The sequence below is a fragment of the Daphnia magna genome, linkage group LG7, assembly GCF_020631705.1.
Source record: "Daphnia magna isolate NIES linkage group LG7, ASM2063170v1.1, whole genome shotgun sequence".
NCBI classification, from domain to species: domain Eukaryota; kingdom Metazoa; phylum Arthropoda; class Branchiopoda; order Diplostraca; family Daphniidae; genus Daphnia; species Daphnia magna.
The window spans coordinates 8,212,459-8,234,484 of record NC_059188.1 but is presented as its reverse complement, the minus strand read 5'-3'; the positions used below and the strand labels follow the sequence as shown (position 1 = coordinate 8,234,484).

Here is a 22,026-nt window from a genome sequence, read left to right as displayed (position 1 = left end):
TGATTTCATTGAGAAAGCGGTGGACCCAACTCCGTGGATTTCACCCATCCATATGACTCCGAAGAAAGACGAATGGAGGATGGTGGTCGATATACGTTTAACCAACAAATCTATTCAGAGAGAATGTCATGTCATGCCGACTATGGGTGACATAATCTCTGATGTCGCTAGCACCCGCTTCTTCTCGAACATCGACTTGGTGTCGGCATACCACCAAGTTGAGCTAGCTCTCGTGTCTCGGTACATCACCTCATTTTCAACACACGTTGGGCTGTTTAGATACAAACGGCCTTTGTTTAGTGTCTCAGCCGTAGCGGAAGTTTTCCACAACCTTATTCGAGATACACTCAAAGACATTCCAGGTGTTGTCAACCTCAGCGACGACGTTCTAATTGTTGGCCGAACAAGGGAAGAACAAGACCACAAATACGCTATGGTACGCAGTGAATTACAAGATAAAGGTCTCATGACCAATGAAAAAAAGGGCAAGATCCGCCAAACACAAGTCAAGTTTGCCGGCATCATCATCGGTGCTCATGGAGTGGAAATCAATCCGCCTCAAGCAGTGCTGGATGCAGGCCGTCCCAAGTCCATGTCTGATGTAAGGAGTTTACTCGGTCTAACCAAGTACTGCTCCAGGTTTTTCTTGCGGCGTGCAGATCTTTCTGCATCTCTTCGCCAACTCATGTCTAGCAAGGAGTTTGTCTGGTCTGAAGAATGCGAGAGAGCTTTTCAGAACCTGAAATCTGCAACTTCAAATCCAAGAAAACTGTCAGACTTCAGACCCAACTGAAGTCATTGTGGGTACCAGCCCACAATTACCGGTCTAGGTGCCATTCAATCTCAACTTGACTCTAAGGGTAGCCGACATGTGATTGCGTTTGCCAGCAAAGCCCTAACCCCAACCGAGTCACGGTACTCTCAACTCGAACGGCAAGCCCTAGGCATCGTATGGGGCTGCGAGCAGTTTAGAATGTACCTCCAAGAAGCGCATTTCACAGTCCTTACCGATCACCAACCGCTGGTATCACTGTTCACAAACCCATCCGCCAGGCTGTCTGCGAGGCTCGAACGGTAGATGATGCAATGGCAGCAGTTCAACATGCAAGTGACTCATATTGCTGGGAAAGACAATGCAGCTGACTACCTCTCGAGACACCTACCCCAGTCACCACCTAGAAACTCAAGAGCCATCAGAGCGGCAGAAACGTATTTCCGAAGGATCAGCAGCACAAGCTCACTAACAATGATCCCAGAAGCTGTATTTGCTGAGGAAACTCGTCGGGACAAAGAGCTTCAGCTTGTCGTGGGCGCTTTAATCAAGGGCTCGTGGCACACTCTGCCAAAACATGTCCTGGCTTCCTACAACCTTGTTAAGCAGGAACTCACAACCACGTCCGACGGCATACTTATTCGAGGTCTGCGGATCGTGGTGTCATTAGTCATTACAAGAGCGCGTCGTCCAACCTGCACACCAGGGGCATCAAGACATCGACCGCAGCAAAAGGCTACGTAGGTCAAAAGCGTGGTTCCCCGGTATGGATGCTGCAGTAGAAAACTTAGTAAACGTGTGCTTCCCATGCCAAGCTGTGACGGCGAAAGCATCAAGAGAACCGCTGCGAATGTCAACACTACCAGATAACCCTTTACAAGCAACATCTGTAGACTTCTATACCACATCCAGTGCCCCCCACTGGAGGGAGATCCTGTTCTCATCGATGATTTCTCCAGGTTCCCAATAGCCAGCCATATACGAAGTACAGGTGCGACTCAAGTACTCCCCACGCTTCAAGCAACGTTCGTCATGTTTGGAAATACTTAGACGATCCTCTCAGACAATGGCCCTCCTTTCAGCAGTCAGAAATTCGCTGAGTTCTGCAAAGATCGGGGGATTCACCGTCGGAAAACCAACCCTCTTTGACCGGAAGCCAATGGCATAGTTGAGCGGTTTATAAAAATGCTCAGCAAGATAATTCGGACTGCAGCAATAGAAAAGAAAGACTTGAAAGAAGAAGTTGAGACTTTCTTAACAAACTGTCGCTTGACTCCACACACAGCAACCGGCGTCTCACCCGCTGACTTCATGTTTCGTCACTCTTCTCTGCACCTGCTTCCGGAACTAAAGCGTAGGGACATGCTCTTTATGTTCAAACTGAAGGCATATGCCGACAAACGAAGAGGTGTATGCGTCTCTGGCCTGTAAAAGGAAGATTCAGTCTGAAAAGGCACACCAAGCTACTCAACAAAGCAGAGAGTCGCCATGAGCCAAGGATGGAACCATACCGAGTAGTCCGCGTCAAGGGGTCGTGCATCATGGCAGCCAACTCAAATTCCACAGTATGCTGAAGCACAAGTTACTTCAAGAGGACGCCATCTAACGTCCCGTACCGTTGTGGCAGCCAGCCGCTCACTGCCAAATAGTTGCGGCAGCAGATCGAACAACCTAGGTCATGGTGTTGCCCACTTACCACCCCAAGGATAAACTTGCTCGCTCACAGACCAGTAACAACTGACCCATCTCTAACACCGAGTCATGCGGGACCCGTCTCCACCCAACAGTCACCTAGGCCCCCGAGACGCACCCAAGCCATACACCAACAGCCAGGGACGGCAGTTGAAATGGCTATATCTGATGACCCGAACAGAGTGGAGGGCTTGCGTGTACTTGAAGAGCCACGCAGCGCACCCGAGGTCGCTCACCAACCAGGAACTGTAGCTGAAACTGCTGCTCCTGAAAGCACAAGCAGTGAAGACGTGTTTCACGGATTCGAGAGACCAGAGCACTCACAAGCGGGGAAGAATGCTGTTGTGACGAGGTCAGGCCGTACGAGTAGGCGACCAGGTCATCTAAAGAAAAACTTTGTGTTAGAGGAGTATGAAGAAAGAGGAAAAAATTCTCAAATTTAGCAAGTAATGGTTATAAATGTAATTTCCCTGCTAACATGTCGGATGTCTCTCTCTTTTTCTCGCCATATGTATGTCTCGATCTCTATCGCTATCTCCCTGCTGCTGTTATACTCAGATTGTCATACACAGTATCCATAATCTGTCGTGTGCTAGTTGAGGAGGGATGTAATGTTCTGGGCTGCCACCAAGTCGCAGTCGAGAATCGATGTCGTAGACCTTTGATATGGGTAAGGCCCGGCAGTGTTGTACCATGCCTGTGTGACTGGCGTTGTGTCGTTCCCTCACGGCTGAAGAATACAGAGTGGTTCATCCAGTAACATCGTGGTGTGTTCGCTCAATCCCTTACTGAGACTATTCATACTATGACTTTTCATCATGGTTGCATGTCGGAAGCTGCAAGGAATCACACTCAAAGCGTTGTGATATCTCCAGTCTTTTCCATCAAGGTAAAAGAGCTGTAAATTTTGTCATTTTTCCAACAAAACAATATGATTTTTTAATTTTCACAGGTTGTATATGCCACCAGTGTTCTGTCGAAAAAAACTTTCGAATAAAATTTCGAATAGAATAACGCAAAAAGTTGAATATTTATTCGTTATAGAGTAGTAAAACATGCTGCGTTGCGCGTTCTCCACAAATGTTATTTTCTTTTTTGTGTCCAAGTTGTCTGCTGCCGCTGCAGCTTCTTATGGATAAAAAAACCTTCTTCGGGTAGCCGGTGAAATAGGACCGAAACGAAATATGACTGGAGAATTAGAACTGAATTATTTTTTAAATGTACTGTATTCAGTAAAAAATGATAGTTAATATTTTTCAATAAAAAATTAAATAGGATAAGGAATTTTTGACATGCAAGTGAAATAAGCGTTCACATTTTATCAACGGTCATTTTCAAGGGCGTAGGCATATAAAGCCAACCCTCATGTACTGAAAATTATTTTATTATTATTATTAATTAGTTATTATTTTCACTTATTTTCATAAATGAAAGCCCCTTCCCCATCTTGCCTACCGGTTTGTTGGCTCATTGCTCATTATCCTTATAAATGTAAGATGAAGGCAAGCGAAATAGCCTTAATTCCAAGCAGAAAAAGGACTGTTCAAAGGAGAATTAGAACTGTTCTAAATGTGTTTTATAAGCAGTCCTATTTCTACCAGTCCTATTCCTACAGAACAATTATTGTTTGTCATTTTTATTGTGCGTCCATTCTCGGGGTGTTCCTTAACGGCGGAAGCGGAATGGCGGATTGGCGGAACCTAAACGGCGGAATCAAGGTGGAATGGACATTTTTTTTGCCCGTTTCACAAACTAGCCTGCTCCTTGTATACCTATGCTAGGTCTAAACGGCGGAACGGATTGGCGGAATAAGTTCGCAGAACACTACAGTGGCGAATGCTTATGTATTTTAAATACGTATGTAAATAATGTATAACTAAATAAATAATGGTAAAATTCATAAAATAAATAGAGTAAAATTGTTTATTATTATAACTTCAGCTTCAAAGAAATGGAATGCCATGTACTGAGCTAGCACTTCAGCACAGCTAAACTAATTTAGTCTCCAAGGTCAGTTGCTGAACCCCAAACCCCATTAAACCGTTGAAAATTTGTCATCGGCCATATTTAACCCTCGCAGTGTGCTTTCCTATATGGCTTAGTTTAAAAATGGCTAACCCATTTTCGAATGTGATGGATTTATTTGAAGACAAATCAGTTCCAGTGCTAAGTGAAGTGCCATTGCGTTCAATACCCGGTTTCTGTTATATTTATCAGTGGCAAGAAAGTTCAAAAAAAGAAAAATGGAGACGTGATGACAATCGTTGGAAGCAAGACGGTACGTGTAATTTTGTGCATGATGGTGTAGAGGGAGGGAAAAAGTTATATTTCAAGTTACAAATTAGATTTAAAGAATGGTCTAAACAGTTTAAGAAATCTGCCTACACGCATCCGACCTACGAGAAATAGGTTCTCGTACTTTATGAGGGTGACGTTTCCGTGGTGAACGATTTTTGTCACGGAAATGCGACGAGTAGGGAGAAAACCGAAAAAGCTTTCCATTCCACCAGGCCGTCGCTATTAAAGAAGCTGAAGATAACAGAAGGACTTGGTCATCCCGTGAAAGTTTATTCTGATTTTGTAGACGAAGCGCCAAGTTTGTTAGATCGACAGATAATTGATGTGCCTAGGGATCTAAAACAAGTGAGAAACGCCCAACAGGTTGTTCGAGATAACAAAAGAATTTCCCGTGATCCCATTTGTGACTTAACAGAACTCTACTACGAAACCGACTTCATCAGTGACCTGCTCCTTTTTCCTACATTGATTTGCCTTTGTTATCACAAACGTAAGCTTAAATTTTTAACTCGCTTTACTTTGAAGGAACTAAAATGTATTTTTAGCGGTTATGGAGATTTTTCAAAATCTGATTGACCGCAGCGATCTCCCTGCCATGTGGTTAAGTTATGACACTACATTCAAGATGAGAGATTTTTATCTTTCTATATTGGCCTACCGTGATACACAATTTGAACAGAGGCTGGTTACGCCGCTTATGTATATGCTGCACGAACGGAAATGGGAGTCTAGTCATGACTTTTTTTTTAAACGATTCACCGAAATTGTTTCTCAAATGACTGCAGTAAAAAAAATGGCAATCGAAACTGACGAGGAAACTGCTATCGTTAATTCAGTAAAGCGGTACTTACCCACCGTGCATTGGGTACGCTGTTGGATTCATTGTTGGAGAAATATAATTATATATATTTAGGTCCCCAACGGCTCCAATAGGTACTATGATCCTAGTGGAAGCACCAAGCAGCGTGCAATAAACATTATAGAAGAAGAACGTATATCACTTGACCCAAAAATGCAAAGCTGGACGGTGAAAGGGTCAACGTGCAAAAAATATTGTGTAGAACCATTCAACAACGGTGCGCAATGTCCGACTTGTAGCTGTGCTGCTACCAGTACGTGCTGCCACATAATGGCGGCAATGACTTTCATAAACTACGTTTGGCAGTTGAAAAAGCAGCCCAACACCACAACTATGATAAAAAATCAACTAAAGGCAGCTGATAAGAGGTCTGGTAGAAAGAAACCTCGCGTTGATGATACAAATAACAATCTAACAAGAAAACGCCGATTATCTGATGTAACTATTTTAAACGCTTCTATTATTAATAGAATTTTGAAAAAAAAATTTTAGGTTAATGACGATCTCGGAATTATGGAAGAGCTGCTTACAGGAGGAACCATTTAACGATACATTTGTCCTTCCACAAAAAGCAAGTAAGTATTGCCAAGGGGCCGTTCACATACTACGTAGTGGGATTTTGGCGGATTTTTACCCCCCTCCCTCCCCCTTGTAGTAGATTGAAGTGTTCGGGCTGACTCCCCCCCTTGAAATTACGTAGTAGTTCACTCGACCCCCCCTAAAAAATATAGGCCTATATATATTTCGAAACTCAATTATTTCTGTATTAACCGGATATAATTGTAACCGGATTTTGTTTAGACATTCTTAAGTTTCAATCCACTCACAAACGAATTTCAAAATACCATAACAGTCGACTGCTCATGAGGAGCTTTCGCCAAAAATAAACAACGACAGCGTTGCCAGCTTAGGAAAAACAAATTTTTTTTTTTTATTGGAAAATTTTTGAAAATTTGTTTCTACTACGTATCAAATCCCCGGGCTCCCTCTCTCCCCCCGTAGTATTTTGAAGTAATTTGTCTGACCCCCTCCCCCTCCTAAGCCCACTACGTAGTATGTGAACGGCCCCCAACGACAAAAATGCCGTCAATCGCGAAGCGAAAGGATTTTCGTTCTTTTTTGGCCAATATAGACAGGGACAGAAACCTTGCCATGACATCTAAGAATATTGACACACCAGTGTTTTTAGAAAACCAGACAAATGTCAAATATCCCTTGTGGCCGGAATCAGAAAAAAACTTGGACAAAGCAACGGAAAGGATGTTATCTCCACATTATGGCCCTCATTCCTGCCAGGGCAATGTCGAAGATGAAAAATTAAGTAAAAAGGCAACAACAACAACAAACCTTAAGAATTCTCATCTGGTGAGCATTGACGTTGACAGCGAAACAGCAAGGGATCGGTTTCCCATTTCTCCTCCTGTGAAAATCTATAAAAAAGTAATGCGGTAATAAACTTACCTGTTAGATGTATATATAATGTAATATATTGTTGTTGAATACATAAATATATTTTCAGAGAGAGAGAGAAAGAGAGAGCTAGTGTCCTCTGGCATAAGTAACAATAATCCTACTTGTAGGGGAGACTGAAGTATGCCGGGACACCGGGTCAAGAGGGACAGTAGGGGGAAAAATAGTAGATTTTAATAAAATAATATATTTTTTTTAATGTTATTTAGATACATACAATCTACTTTGGCATGGAATTTGGTTGAGTTTTGTCAATAACTGTATCAGTTATTAACAAAACTAAAAAACAGTTTTTTTTAGTTAATTTTGTCTAAGCCATTTAATGTTTCTAGAAAAAAATAATCGCAAATGGCATGTAAATTTAATATGGAAATGAAGCCTTATCATTTCTTTATTGTTAAAAACTAAAATTATAATTTTCGATCAATTACTGTAGACAATATTAACGTTTTAAAAAAATAGTCTTTATCGGGAAATCGGGACAGCTGTTTTTTACTAAAATGGGACATTAGTGGGCGGGTTTGGCCTTCAAGCCCATCAACCATCACCGAGCTCATGACGCCATTACTGTTCCTTACAATGATCACAAGCAATCGATTATTCAGCATATTAATCGATTACAATAAGCCCAACCCCCACCTATCTTGTAATAGGGGTTTTTTATCATATAAGAAAAAATTTTTATTAACACAATAATCAAATTGAAACATTTATTAACTTATAGAGTCTATGCAGTGGGACGCTATTTCAATTTATACAAATTTTTTTAATGAATTTTAAGGTGAAAACGGAGGACGTCCCTCACCACCCACCCTAGTGTCCTCACTTACCCCTCAAAATAGGCTCCTCCCACAAATCTAAGAAAACTTTAAAGGTCTTATATGGGAAAATGGTTTATTATTAAATTATATAAAAAATATGGGGGGTACATTATCGTATGGAATACATAAAAATAAAATAATAAATTAATTTAATGATTAGTTTGGGAGATATAGGGGGGAAACGAAAACCGTCCCGGCTTACTCCAGTCTCCCCTAATTGTCTACATCTACTACTAAACCTAATTGATAACACACTAAAATTACTTTGCCTTAAAGTTGCTCCTACGTAATAAAATAACAATAACTATATCTGTAATTATCAAAAATTTATAGGCCGAATAAACCGTTGTTCAGAGACATATTACGGACGTGTACGACGATCTTCAAATCACAAAAGAGTTGTCATCATTGGAGAAAAAACCAATTTGGATCCTAGAGCGAACCACACATTGGATTCAAAAGAAATAGCCAGAATCGAAAAAGAAGAATGGCTAGGGACGGAACATATTAACGCAGCCTTAGCCCTTCTGAGGACTCAGTTTCCTAACATTGGCGGACTTTTCAATGTCCAATTGGGACAAACTATACAATTTTTGGAAGTGGAGTCAACCTGCTGGATAGAGATTTTACATACCGGAACCAATCATTGGATCACCGCAGCCAATGGGTTTGGCAACAATAGCAAAATTCTTCTTGTGTATGGTAGTTCGAGCAATATAAAGCCGAATTTTCATACTGTATAATGCGTTGCAAATATGCCCAATACAAAGAAGGATTTTTTTTAATTTCAATGATGCCCTGTCAAAATCAACAGGATAGATATACCTGCGGCCCATTTGCTATTGCGTTCGTAACCAACCCTTGCATTTCATCACAATCCATCAGAGATTAGATTTAACAAGGATGAAATGCAAAACCACCTAATGAGGTGTATTTCGTCGGGAAAAATGGACCCTTTCCTATCCCTTGAAGTTTACTTCCTATACACTTCGAGATAAAAAATCTAAACTTCGCCTTTAGTCACTAGGGGTACTAGTGTGCTGTAAAATGAAAAAAACCGCGCAGAAATCAATGACGGGTTTTTAATAGAGAAATGCCAATCAATCAACAAGAAATCAATATATTTTATATTCATTAATGGCGTTTTTCTATTAGAATCCCGAACTTGATTTCTGCACGTTTTCTTTTGTCATCTTACAGCAGACTAGGGGGAAGGCCCGGGGACTGGGACCCTAGGGACTGAAGGCGAAGATAAGATTTTCGCTTTCGAGGTGTATAGGGAGTAAACTTCAAGGAATAGGGAAGAGTTCCCAATAAATTCGTTTTTAAAGAAATAAATAAATAATGCTATTAAATAAAGAACACCGCATTTTTTGGTGCAAAAAAAAATAGTTTCGCTCAGTTCAAAATATTTTTTTTTCATTGGTGAAAAACGCGGTTTTAACGCAGCGCTTATGGGGGAAAAAGCTCCTGTTCTTAATCGATGAACGAGTGTGTAGGGGCGTGGGGATTGCTCCTACAAAAAAGTCAACTGTGATTGATTTGAAGATCTATTCTTCTTCTGATCAGTCAAAAAGAAAAAACAAATCTATGTTTAGCCGTTAAATAGTAATTTGAGTTCTAGTGACACACGTAGCGCCTTAAGAATACATGGAAATAGAGGGGGGTGTTCTTAATCATTTGGTGGATACTGTAATGTAATGTTGACCTGCGCCATCTATTACCTGTTACAGTTGGAAGGCATATTTTGGTCCAAATAAAAATATTGCCAAAGAAAACTAGTTTTTCGGCGTAAATCTTATTTTAAGGCAAAATTCTTCTATTTTACCTATTTCCGTTAGGATCGTAACTGCACCCGTATGAGAATTTCAATATATTAAGTAAAACTATTGCGGATTTTGAATTTTTTTTATATATTTTTATATTTTTTCATATTTCTCGTATTTTTTTGTGTTTTTGGTATTTTTTGTTTAAAAATATTGGGGTGTACGAATATTTTTTTCGAGTTGACAATCCCCCGGTTAACCTGTACAAACATGAGATACATCCATTCATATGTCTTTTCTATTCACTCAAGAGGCTTGTTTTTCTTTAGGAAACAAATGTATTAAAATTATGTTTTCCTTTTTGCATTGTTGTATTCTGCGGAGTGATGGTTACCACTGAATTCATAATGCCAGCCGTATTTCTTGTTTGCCTAAAATGATGCTTACAAATAATGTGACATGTGAGTATCTTATATATAATATTCTTGTAGGCAATTGATCATCAGTAAATATTATTGTTTTGAATATTAAGTATTCAGTTACCAGATATCAAAGCAGAGCCAAAGACGTTGAGTAGAGTGCACGTTTGCCCCATGAATCTGAAGAGCAGCGTTTGGACCAACAACACCTAAGACCTGCTAGCTTTGCAGCATTCTTCATGAATCACCCAGCTCAAAATAAACCCTGGCTAACCAGGGGGTTGAAATTATGACAGTTATTTTGGTCCACTGTTATCTGCAACGTAACATGACCAACCACCTTCGCGAGAAATAATACTGATGAGATCGCAGGACCAACCGGAAAAAGCAGATAATCCCAATGCTTGGAAACCAAAAGGGTCGTCTGCAAAATCTGAGGATGGTAACCTGACGTCTAGCCGACGAGATTTTGTAAACTGTAGTCTGCATGGAATTTTAAATAAGCTCACACCATCAAACTATAAAAGGTTGTTAGCGAAGATCAAAGAAACAAACATCGTCAGGAAAGATTGTTTGAAAAGGATTATAAATTTTTTTTTGCAAAAGTGGTGGACGAATCAGTTTTCGCCTCCATATACACAAAAATGTGTTTAGCACGGTCAACAAAAGACGTGCCATCTTCATCAAATCCTGCGGAAACTGTTAATTTCTGCAAACTGGTGCTATCCCTTTGCCAAAAGGAATTTGAAATGGATAGTGCTGGATCAGTCAAGGCAGAAAAGAAACGAATTGAACTTAAGCCACCGAAACAGAATACGTAAAGCAAAAAGTACAAGAGGAATTGAACGATCTCATTGATTACACAGTTAAAAGAGTTTGCCAACTTTTTATACACCTTATAAGTGTATAGCGTTTAAGTGTGAGTTAAGTGGTCCAACGCAACACTTGCCATAAATATGTATACACACTAATTCTGGTACCCAGTGATAAGTGTATGCCACATCTCTGAGACAATGGCCATACAGCCAGTTCCAAGTCTCTCTCCCCAACCCTTTTTAATCTACGCACGTCTTTGTCCTAGGGTGAAATGGTCTTCAAGGTCAGGTGATCGAATTACTGAAATGGTTTTTTGAAATAGATTGTAAAATAATTGAAAGGGATTCTTCTTTGCAACAGAGAAAATATCAACTATTTGAATATTTTTAATTCACAGGCGTAAGTTTTGAAATTATAACTTCATATTTTTTGGCAATTTGTCTTCTCTGTTTTTACAGTTGTTGGCTAAAACAAAAGAGAGACGCAAGCCACAACAATGCGGGTGTGTAGGAAGTTGCAGTGCTGATCGCCATTACAAGTTAGTCGTCGTTCAAGGTCCATGGTCCATATAGGTCATTACCTAGTGTAATGTAAGTTTTTTTTCCGTATTTACCCTCGTCAAGTGAAACGATCACAAAATCTATAAGTGCTCCTTATTGTACTGTTGACTGTGTATGTGTAACCAGCGTGGCGTTTCTATTTTTGTCCAGGTGTTTGTTATGTTTTTGGCAATAACGTATAGTGTACATTTTCCCATTATGTTTACACTGTTTTGTATGGTTATAAAGAATCGGTCATTAATAAATGTTAGCATCAGATCCGCTTAAAGAAGGCGACCTGATTGCTTTTTTTGGTTAAATGTTAATTCTTTTTAATTGAATTTTGTGTTTGCTAAATCTAAACCCACTTAATTCCCCTCTTATTAGTGTACTATAAGGACGTACACCTAATATACACCAATGCCCACTTTCGACCTAGGTGAGTAGCTAGACATTCGACCTAGATGGGCAGCTACACTTTCAAAAAAGTTTATGCGTCAGTGTGTACGCTAAATAATGTAGTAACACAGTAACACAGTAGTAACACCAACCCCAATAAGTGGGTACTTTCATTTTCCCCATTTTTAAGTGGGCTTAAGTGGGGTTATCCTTTTTTACTGTGTAGAATGGTGAGTGCTTTTGCAAATTACTGACCAACATCGGCAAGCAGTTAGAGAGTCCTACACTCCCAGAGGATGGAGTAACCCTCATATTTACCAACGCAGAAATTATGACGTCATACATTCAAAACTTACTGATCGTAGCTGGTGAGCGGAAAGTATCTACTCGTATCCACTTCATGATTCAAGACGTGGCAGATCTACGCCAAACTGGATAGAAACCTCATCGAGCGGAAAACGGCTCAAAAACCATGCGGGCAATACTTAAAGAAGCTTCTTAAGAGCTCGAGGGACAGCATATACGAAAAGAATTCCGTACTATGAAACAATTAAAGAACACGGTTGACAACACATCGTTTAAAGCGCCCACTTCCCAAACCTGGGAACAAGGTAGTGTTTCTATTATACCAAATGTCAGCTTGAATTCGTTTCAACTACTGGCAGATAATTCTGAGTAACCAGAAGACAAACAGCTTTCGTGCTTAGATTTTTTTTTTCATCTTCTAATCTAAGATATCCGCTCTTTGTTCGCTTATTCTCAACAGGTCGGAATTCTACCAAGAAGTGAGGCTATTGGCAGCTTTGGACAATCCGCACTTGTCGCGTTTTTTGGCCGTTTGCACGACGGAGGTTTGTTGGAATGAAGGAAAATATACACCAATGGAGATTTAAGTCTTTACCTCTGCTTTATTGAGAAGAGAATACTGAAACTTATTTCAACTGAGAAACTGACATTGACAACTGAAAGAGACAACTGAGAATACGGGGTACTGAGAATGAGAAGCCTCTTCTCATACGAGTGGAGTGATTGTACATCGCACTCTCCGACCAACACACCCACTCAATCACAAAACACGAGAAAGTGGTGAACACTGAACACCCACTTAAACATTTCACACAATTTATACAAATGTGCACATTCCAATGCTGTGTTTGAACTTTGAAAGTTTCTGATGGTCCAGTTTTTTTGTCAGTGCGTCCGCCAATTGATTCTCCGTCGGGATGTATTGTATGCTGATTTCTTGTTGTACCAGCATGTCTTTTATATGATGAAATTTAGCATCAATATGTTTTTTCCTTTGGTGAAACTCGGGGTTGTAAACAAGACGTATGGCTGATTGATTATCGCAGAAGAGAGGGGTCGAATTGTTCTGCTGACAGCCTATTTCCATCAAAAGGCGTCTCAACCAGACCACTTCTTTTGTTGCCATGCTTGCAGCGATATACTCCGATTCGGCTGTCGACAAAGCGACACATTTCTGTTTTTGGCTTCTCCATTACACAGGGCTGCCATTGAGAATAAAAATATTTCCAGTCGTGGATCTTCTGTCATCCGCATCTCCAGCAAAATCAGAATCAGAAAAAGCTAGCAAAACACCGTCTTTAACTCCTCTTAAGTAAGAGATTCCAAGGGAGATCGTCCCCTTTAAATATGCAAAAATTCGCTTTACACCTTCCCAATGAACATGGCTTGGTTTACTGGAGTATTTGGCCACCTGGCAGACGGCGTATGAAATGTCCAGTCGAGTACAGATGGCTGCGAACATCAAGGGACCAATTGCCTCCCTGTAAGGATAATCTTGAGTTTCGGAAGTGGAAAATTGTTTTTCCAAATGAGAACATGGGTCAGCTGGAATGCTTCGAGGTTTGCAATCTCCCATCCTGAATCGGGCGAGAATTTTCTTTACATAGGCCTGTTGGAAGATATGAATGAGGCCTTTACGTCTATCTCTAGAAATCTCCAAACCGACAAAGTGGTCCACAGGTCCAGAGGTAATCTCGAAATTGTCTGAGAGATAATTGACAATGTCTTCCAGTTTTGACTGATGATTGCTGCAAAGAAGTCCATCGTCGACCCATATTGCCATTATGGTGATGTTGTTTTCGTCCCGTTGAAAATAAACACAAGAGTCTGCATTCCTTCTATAAAAGCAATATTGAATTAAAAAATGATTAAACTTTTCGTTCCAGGCTCTTGAGGCTTGTTTTCATCCATATAGGCTCTTTTTAAGGAGACAAACCATTTGACTAGCTTCCTTCCGGTAGGCTGATCCTATACAACTCTTCGTCAATGTCACCATTTAGGAATGCCGTCTTGACATCGAGCTTGAGTAGCTCAAGGTCATGTGCAGCAGCGAGTGAAAGAATTGTTCGAAGAGAATCGTGTTTAACAACAGGAGAATAAGTTTCTCCATAGTCGATGCCAGGTCTCTGAGAGAAACCTTTTGCAACTAGTCGAGCCTTGAATTTTACGTTGTTTTGTCCACTTCTCTTGATTTTAAACACCCACCGATTCTTTATAGGAGCACGTCCAAGTGGAGGTTCGACTAAAGACCAGGTTTCGTTCTTAATCAGTGAATTCATTTCTTCTTCCATGGCTAATTTTCACTCGACTGACTGTGGTGAAATGATAGCCTCCTCATAAGTTTTAGGTTCTACCAGCTCATCCGAGTCCATAGCAATTCCTGCGTAGATACCGGTTGTTGATTCATATGCCCACCTTACTGGAGGTCTTGTTTTCCTTGGACCAAGATCATCTGTTGAAGGACTCGGGGAATCAATGGCGTCGGTTTCTTTAGAAACTGGATGGCTATCTGTTGACTGTTCAGTAGTTTCGACTCCAGTGACATCTGAAGCTGTTTCTTCTTCTTCAGGAGGAGCTGTAGCTTGAAGAGGCAAAACTGCAGGAGTGCAAGGCCCCTCCTTTGCTGAATAATCTGAACTGAAATGACGGGGTAATTCTGTAACTGCTTCGTTAAATATTACGTCTCTGCTCACAAAAATTCTTCTGCGCACCGAGTCCCATAGTCGAAATCCTTTTTGGGTCTCACAGTACCCTACAAACACACATTTCCGGGCTTTGGGAGAGAATTTAGACCGCTCATCTGCTGGAATATACATGTAGGCCGAGCATCCAAACATTCTTAAGTGAGAAAGATTAGATTTTCTTCCAAACCAGACCTCATATGGCGTCATTTCTGGTAAAGACTTTCCAATAACTGTGTTTCTCACATATACAGCACAATTTGATGCTTCTGCCCCCAACTCACGTGACTGATTAGTAGCTGTGATCATGCTTCTAGCTGATTCGATGATGGTTCGGTTTTGTCGTTCCGAAACGCCGTTTTGTTGAGGTGTCTTGGGAATACTGGTTTCATGCCGAATTCCTTTGAATTTGATCCATTTTTGAAAATCACCTCCGGTATATTCTCCATCATTGTCGGTTCTTAGGACGTACACGAAGCTGTTAGTTTCTTTCTCTAGACGGAGGACGAAAAATTTAAAAAGTTCACCAGTTTCTGATTTTCGCTTGAGGAAGAATATTGAACAGTATCCAGAAAAATCGTCTTTGAAGATCACCATGTACCGTGAGCCACTGGGAGAAGGTATAGACATCTGGCCCACCAAATCAGAATGAATTAAAATCCCCAATGCGGGTACCTCTGGTGCGGCCTTCCGTTGGAAAGGGTTGATGGTGATGCTTTCCATACACGCATCCTTCGCAGGTGGAGGGTTGTGTTGATTATGATATCAGCAGACCGTCAGCAACTTTAAGAGATTCCATCTTCTTGATTGTAGCTGTATTTAGGTGTCCTAACCGATGATGCCAGGTGTTAATTGATGCAGCATTGGTTTTTGAAAGGAGAGAGATGGGGTCAACTATTGATGTGTCTTTATTGATGTGGTTGACTGGGTCGAAATCAAGTAGATAAAGATTGGTTCCATTACTTGTCCCTGTTGCCACAACGGATGAATTGTAAGTAATGGAGACACCGTCGTTGTAAAACACCACTTTGATTCCTCTTTTTGTTGCTGCTCGAACAGAGAATAAATTTGTTCCAAGTTTTGGGACGAATAAAACATCATAAATGATATTGTTTTTCCATTCTCCATTCACTTTAGATTTAATGCAAATGTCTCCTTTTCCTGTTGCTTGAAGTGGGCAGTTGTCCGATCCGATTCCCTTCACAGGATAGCTGTGAAGGGAATTCTTTACTGCATGGAAGGTTGAGAACATCCACCGCTGGTCAGACATGTGCTGTGAGGCACCTGAGTCGGCAAACCATTGCTTCAGGTTCCTGGAAGTAGATGAAAGAAAGGAAGTTATATAGGAAGAGAAGCCGTAATCCACTGGCCATTCCGTATGGTGATGACTCAAAGCAGCATCAGCAGGTTGCAATAAATTTTGTGATGAGCGACCAGGTCTTTCGTGCTTCACCCAGCAACGTTCTTCGGTGTGACCAATCCTTCCACTTGGGTCACAGTAATAACAGATTATCTTGTCAATTTTCTTACTTGGTTGAGCATCTTTGGATCTGACTTGATTTGATCTTCTTGAAAAGAATCCCTAGTGGAGTTTTTTGGTGTGGATCTGGTGTGGTGTAAAACACTTATTTCAAACCCTTCATTTATGGTTCAAATTGGGTGTGCTTCACGCAACCGCGGAATTTCAAATGAAAAGCCTCGTTTAACCTATTTCTCAATTTGTGATGTGAAAGCTGCATTTGATACTCTTCGGATCCTCGTGTTACGAAACTATTTTGCCTCATTTTTACTTAGAGTAAAGGTAATTTTTGTAAACCAGATTCAAGAGCATTCCTAACGGGTGCAGGACACTCCTTAATGATATTTTCCCCTCTAGTTGATGGCATTTTTCGGAGGGTGTCTGACACCAATATGAACTTTAGGTAGAACTAGATTTAAGCACCATAAAAATTCATCTAGTTGGTGTTGGGGATTTATTCGGGGAATATTGGTTTCATAATAGTGTCACACACTTACATTTTTTTGTGGTTTCTGCGCCTTTTTAAGTGTGTGTGACACCAGTTTGAAACCCTGGATAGGCTAGTTAACGAAACAGCATATTGGTTTACTTTTTCTGCGATAAGGACTTAGAAATATTATGGTTGACATATAGCTTTTAAAATTACATCTATATGCATTTCATATTGGTTTGCCACACTCATATTTTTTATTTCAATTTGTTACCACAGTTTGTAAGGAACATATTGGTTTGACACTGCAATGAAACGCGTCTACATCTTGTTTCATAAATATAGTTTTCCATCCAATGTTTACTGCGTTTTAAACGCTCACCTTACAATATTGTAAAACACAAGTGGCAATGCAGGCGACGACATATTGTGGTAGCCATGGATACCAGCAGTAAGAATGCTTTTGCTGTCGCTTATCAATCGTCTTTTGTTATTTGACTTTCCATACCTTTAGAATTCTCCAAGCTGCAAAAGAGCAGACGAACTTGGAAAAAAGACATATCGCGTGGTGATCGCATTTAGTGGTGAACAACGCCGATGGTAAAACTAAGCTTATTAATTTAATATATTTCCCATGTTTAATTATTCCTCGTGCATGTCAGTTGGGAATTCCTGTTGGCGAGTTTGTGTGAATTTGTTACTTCAAGCATTAGTTAACTGTTTTAGTCTTTAATTTGTTTTGTCGTTGGTATACTAAGAAGATTCCAATGTTAGGTTTTTACATTGTGACAATTTTTATTTAACATTTCATGGTTATTAGACCTTCTGGACTGCATCAGTCAATCAATTAATTGTTTTGTGCCCTAATGTCATGCTTTTTCATTCAGCAGTTCAATAGAAATAAAATACGTGGTAGTAAAAAGCACTTGTCTGTTTACTGAAAATGTCTAGCTGGTTTGCACTCGTGAAAGAGACGGACCAAGATTGTAACTGTGAAAACTGGTATGTTTGAAGGGTTCAAAACCAGTGCGATGCACCAAAAAAAATGCAATAGGGTAACACTAGTGTGATCTACCAGCAAACTGCATGGGATTAAAACTGGAGAAAATCACCAGTACATGTAAAGGGTTTGATACGGGTTTATGCACCCATTATACAAAAATTTCAGCTGGAGAAGTGCACCAGTTACATATTAGTGTATTACACCGGTTAATATAGTAGGGATAATCAGAGAAGTCCACTGGGACAAATTTGAGCTTTATACGGGTATATTTAACTAGAACAATACCGGTGCAAAATAACTATAAAATTTGCGGGTAAAGCTTTATAACTTACACCGGTGTAAACCCGCCCTATCACGCGAACAAGAGGTGTAACACCAGTGTGTTTCACCAGTGTCACACTTCACACGGGTGAAGCACACTGGTTCAATACGGGATCCGACCCGACAAAATTCCGCTAGGGATGCTTTGTCTTCTGCTGATTCTCCATTGTCGTGCATCTTATTCAGACTTTCTTCTTTTAGAAGCCTTGTAGTTAGTAGTGAGAGTTTTTTCTTTGAATCCTCGACGTTCTCCCATGCTGAGACGACTGACCTGAAGCTTGGTGGAAGAGTACATAGCACCTTTGTGATGATCTGATTTTCTGTTTGAACTTCACCTAAATCACTCAACTGATTGGCCAAGGTTTCAATTTCTGTTATATGTGTCATCACATCATGGCCTTGTTTAAAGGAATAATTATAAAAGCGTTGCTGTAACAAATATTATTTTCTGAAGCAGCTTGTTCGTATTGGGCTGCTAGGCGATCCCACATCTCCTTTGATGACTTGCAATTGATGAGTGATCGTTGAAATGTTTCTTCAATTGTGGCCACAATGCAGCAACTCGCAGAATTGTCCTTTTTGTTCCATGAGTTTATTGCAGTGGTGTTCGCATCAGTGGCTGGTACTGCTTGTTGGGGTTGTACTTGTTTCCCCAATACTACATCCATTAAATCATGTTGTTTTAATACTAATGATACCTGAAACTTCCAAAACGGGAAGTTGGAGCCATTAAATTTGCTGATATGGCTTGCATCTCTTGTGGAAAAAGCAATGGCTGACATGTTCTCTCAAAAACTAGGTGATATATACAAAACAACTTCAATTTACTAAAGCCAACTGGGCCCATAACCTGTTGGAATGAAGGAAAATATACACCAATGGAGATTTAAGTGTTTACCTCTGCTTTATTGAGAAGAGAATACTGAAACACATTTAAACTGAAAAACTGACATTGACAACTGAAAGAGACAACTGATAATACGGGGTACTGAGAATGAGAAGCCTCTTCTCATACGAGTGGAGTGATTGTACATCGCACTCTCCAACCAACAAGGTTCCCTTTTGCGTCGTTCTAGAATAGGGTCAATCTAGCTCAACTCAACGAATCATTGACGCGATCATCTCTCCAAAAATGAAATTCTCTAAAAAAACTAAATTGTTACAGTGAATTCACATAACGAAGAAACACTGTTTGCTAAAATTTCAACATCTTGACTTTAAAAATCCTGTTGGTGATTTGTTAATGAAAAAAACTAAAGTGTTTTACAACTATTCGATCTGATTGTTCGAAAATGTTGGTTAAGATTTATGTGTATTGGCACAGTGGAATAAGATTCAAATGTGGTGCAGGAGACCCCAGTTTGTATCCACACACATCCTAAAGTTTTTCCATGATTAGAGATCAATCCACTAGAACTTGTTGTATTGTTCTCATTTTGATTTGTTTAGTGGACTATTCGATATTCAAAGATGGAAAATGAATAGTAAAAGAGTAAATCGAAGAACGTGCAAAGTGTCAAACTGCAGGACTAGAAAAATTATAAATTAATAATTGTTCAGTTTACCAAAGGAGGGTAGAAGCTGTATGATTGCAAAACGTGCCCCCTGTGTCATTTGGCACCCCATAGGGAGAAGCGGTGTTCGGATATTTGATGACTTACATGATAGTCAACAAATCTTGTAAATTAAGTAAGTTCAGTAAAGTTTCTTCTCGTTGCTTTTCACTATTTGTTTCACTTTCACTTTCGATCACTACTATCTCTTTGTTGTTTTGTTTCACTGCAATAACCAGTTATTTTCCTTTATACACTACGTTGAAACCTTCCATTTCTCACTTAACACTTTATCGTTTCGTATTTGTTTGAGCACTGCTACCTTGACAGAGTTACTTCTAGTTTTTAGTGTCGAGTTTCAAAAATTTGGGTTTTTAGTACACATACTACTTTCTTCTATTTCCCTTTCACCTGGTTGTATAAAAAGAACATTTATATGGATTTTTTTAAAGAAACCAGTTAGCTGACTTTTGTTTCCGCGGCAGTATACTAGTATCTCTAACTTTTAGATAGAAACTTATAATTAGCATAGAAAGATTTGTCTTAATTATACGAATTTAATCATACCTAGTTTATGGGGGTGCAAAGGATGTCTTGAGGTAGTAAATCCACTTTGAAAATATTCATTTACCGTAGCTTTTACAGAGAAAATTATTATTTGTGCTTGCACCACAAGGGGCGCTGGGATGAAAATCTCAAGTACTCTCGTACTTTTGTTGGAGTTGTGGAATTTAATGAAGTTTTAATGGGTTTTTGGCGGGAAAAAATATGAAAAGTAATAAAACGACAAAGAAAATCTTGTCCTTTATTTAAAGAAATGTTTTTCCTGCCCCTCTCGACTGAAACAAAGACTGTATTGTTTCTCGTTTTACTCGGGATTTTAATTGAACTATTGAAAACATCTCGAAATTTTCATTTATTATCAGTTACAGCTTGATTGACCAGTTATCAGAAAGCAAATTTTGTTTAGTAAAAATGAGAAGAGCTAGTGATCTTACCGCGTTGGAAAAGAGCAAAATTAAAGCCCTGAGACAGGAAGGTGCATCTCTTCGTAAAATTTCTCTTTCAGTTGGTTGTAGTGTCAACGCCGTTAAATTGGCTGTTGATAAATTTAAGCATTGCAAACGAAAAGTTACAAAATTAAAAGAAAGAAAAATTTCAGATGGAACTGCCAGATATTTGCACTTGTTGTCAAAAAGAGACCATAGGAAAACTCTACCAATTCTTACTCAGGAAATCAGCCTTGCCATAAGTGACCCAATTTCTCTATCTTCTGTTCGTCGTGTTTTACAAAATTATGATATGAATGGACGAGTAGCATGTAAAAAACCCCTTCTTAGAAAAGCGAATATTTGCAAACGTTTAGCGTTCGCTAAAAAACATTTGAATTGGACTGACGAGCAGTGGAGTCAAGTTTTATTTACCGATGAGACCAAAGTGGAAGTTTTTGGAACTCACCGGTGCAAGGGAACAAGCCGGGCGACGTTTATCAGAAGAAAAGTCGGGGAACGATTTAGTAATGATTGCGTTGTCCCGACTGTCAAATTTGGGGGTGGTTCGGTAATGTGTTGGGGGGCAATTTGTTCAAAAGGAGTTTTACCCCTACATCGAATAGAAGAAATAATAACGAAAGAAATGTATCATCAAATTTTAATTCGAAAGGTTGTCCAAAAATTGGTAACCGTATTTTTTTTATTAACATTTAAAAAATGTATTTATCATTCTAGGCAGTTCCGGCGGGACTTAAACTTCTTGGCAAAGGTTTTACTTTCCAAGAAGACAATGATCCAAAGCATGCCTCCACTCTATGTCGCGGCTATTTAGACAAAAAAGAAAAATTAGGTATGGTGATGTGTCACGTAGTCACTGATTTTTTTATTTTATTTTATTTTTTTTTTGTCTGAGACGATGTTTTGAAACGCATGATTTGGCCCCCTCAAAGCCCTGATCTTAACCCTATTGAGCAGGTGTGGGACTTTGTGAAAACGAGATTAGAAGAATCCGATAGAATCATGAAACGTACAATTTGGAATGAGTTGCAGAGGGCATGGCAATTAGTTACTCCTTAAATAGTGCAGCGCTTCATAGCCACAATGAAAGACAGATGCCGAGCAGTTATCTTAGCCAAAGGCGGCAATACGTGATATTAATAGTTAAACACTGTTCTATTTCTTTAAACGTTTTGAAAATTGAACCAGATTTAAATAAATCTATTAAATAATGTTGCAATATGCCTACAAGTTTACTAATACTTTGAAAAAATTTAAAAGAATGTCTGTGAATTTGTTATTTACGGAAACAATAATGACAGATTAAATTCATTCCTCTTATGATTAAAATAAACAATTATTTTTTATTTTAT

The 22,026-nt window shown here is 39.6% G+C and overlaps 1 protein-coding gene and 1 long non-coding RNA gene across 2 annotated transcripts; both read right to left on the bottom strand.

The window, feature by feature from the left end:
• Positions 1-13,349: 13,349 nt before the first annotated feature.
• LOC116927557 (secreted RxLR effector protein 161-like) lies at positions 13,350-13,940 on the bottom strand. Its single transcript, XM_032934591.2, has one exon. The coding sequence runs from the start codon at positions 13,938-13,940 to the stop codon at positions 13,350-13,352; it is 591 nt and encodes a 196-aa protein (XP_032790482.2).
• Positions 13,941-17,968: 4,028 nt separating this feature from the next.
• Positions 17,969-19,977, bottom strand: LOC123474235. The gene is made up of 2 exons (XR_006648844.1): positions 19,677-19,977; positions 17,969-19,253 (listed from the first exon to the last, which is right to left on the bottom strand). It is a non-coding gene; the product is annotated as an uncharacterized LOC123474235 (long non-coding RNA).
• Between the last annotated feature and the right edge of the window lie 2,049 nt (positions 19,978-22,026).

What these genes read in the sequence shown, in the direction of transcription:
- LOC116927557 (XM_032934591.2), bottom strand. Translation starts at nt 13,940, where the DNA reads ATGGCAATATGGGTCGACGATGGACTTCTTTGCAGCAATCATCAGTCA.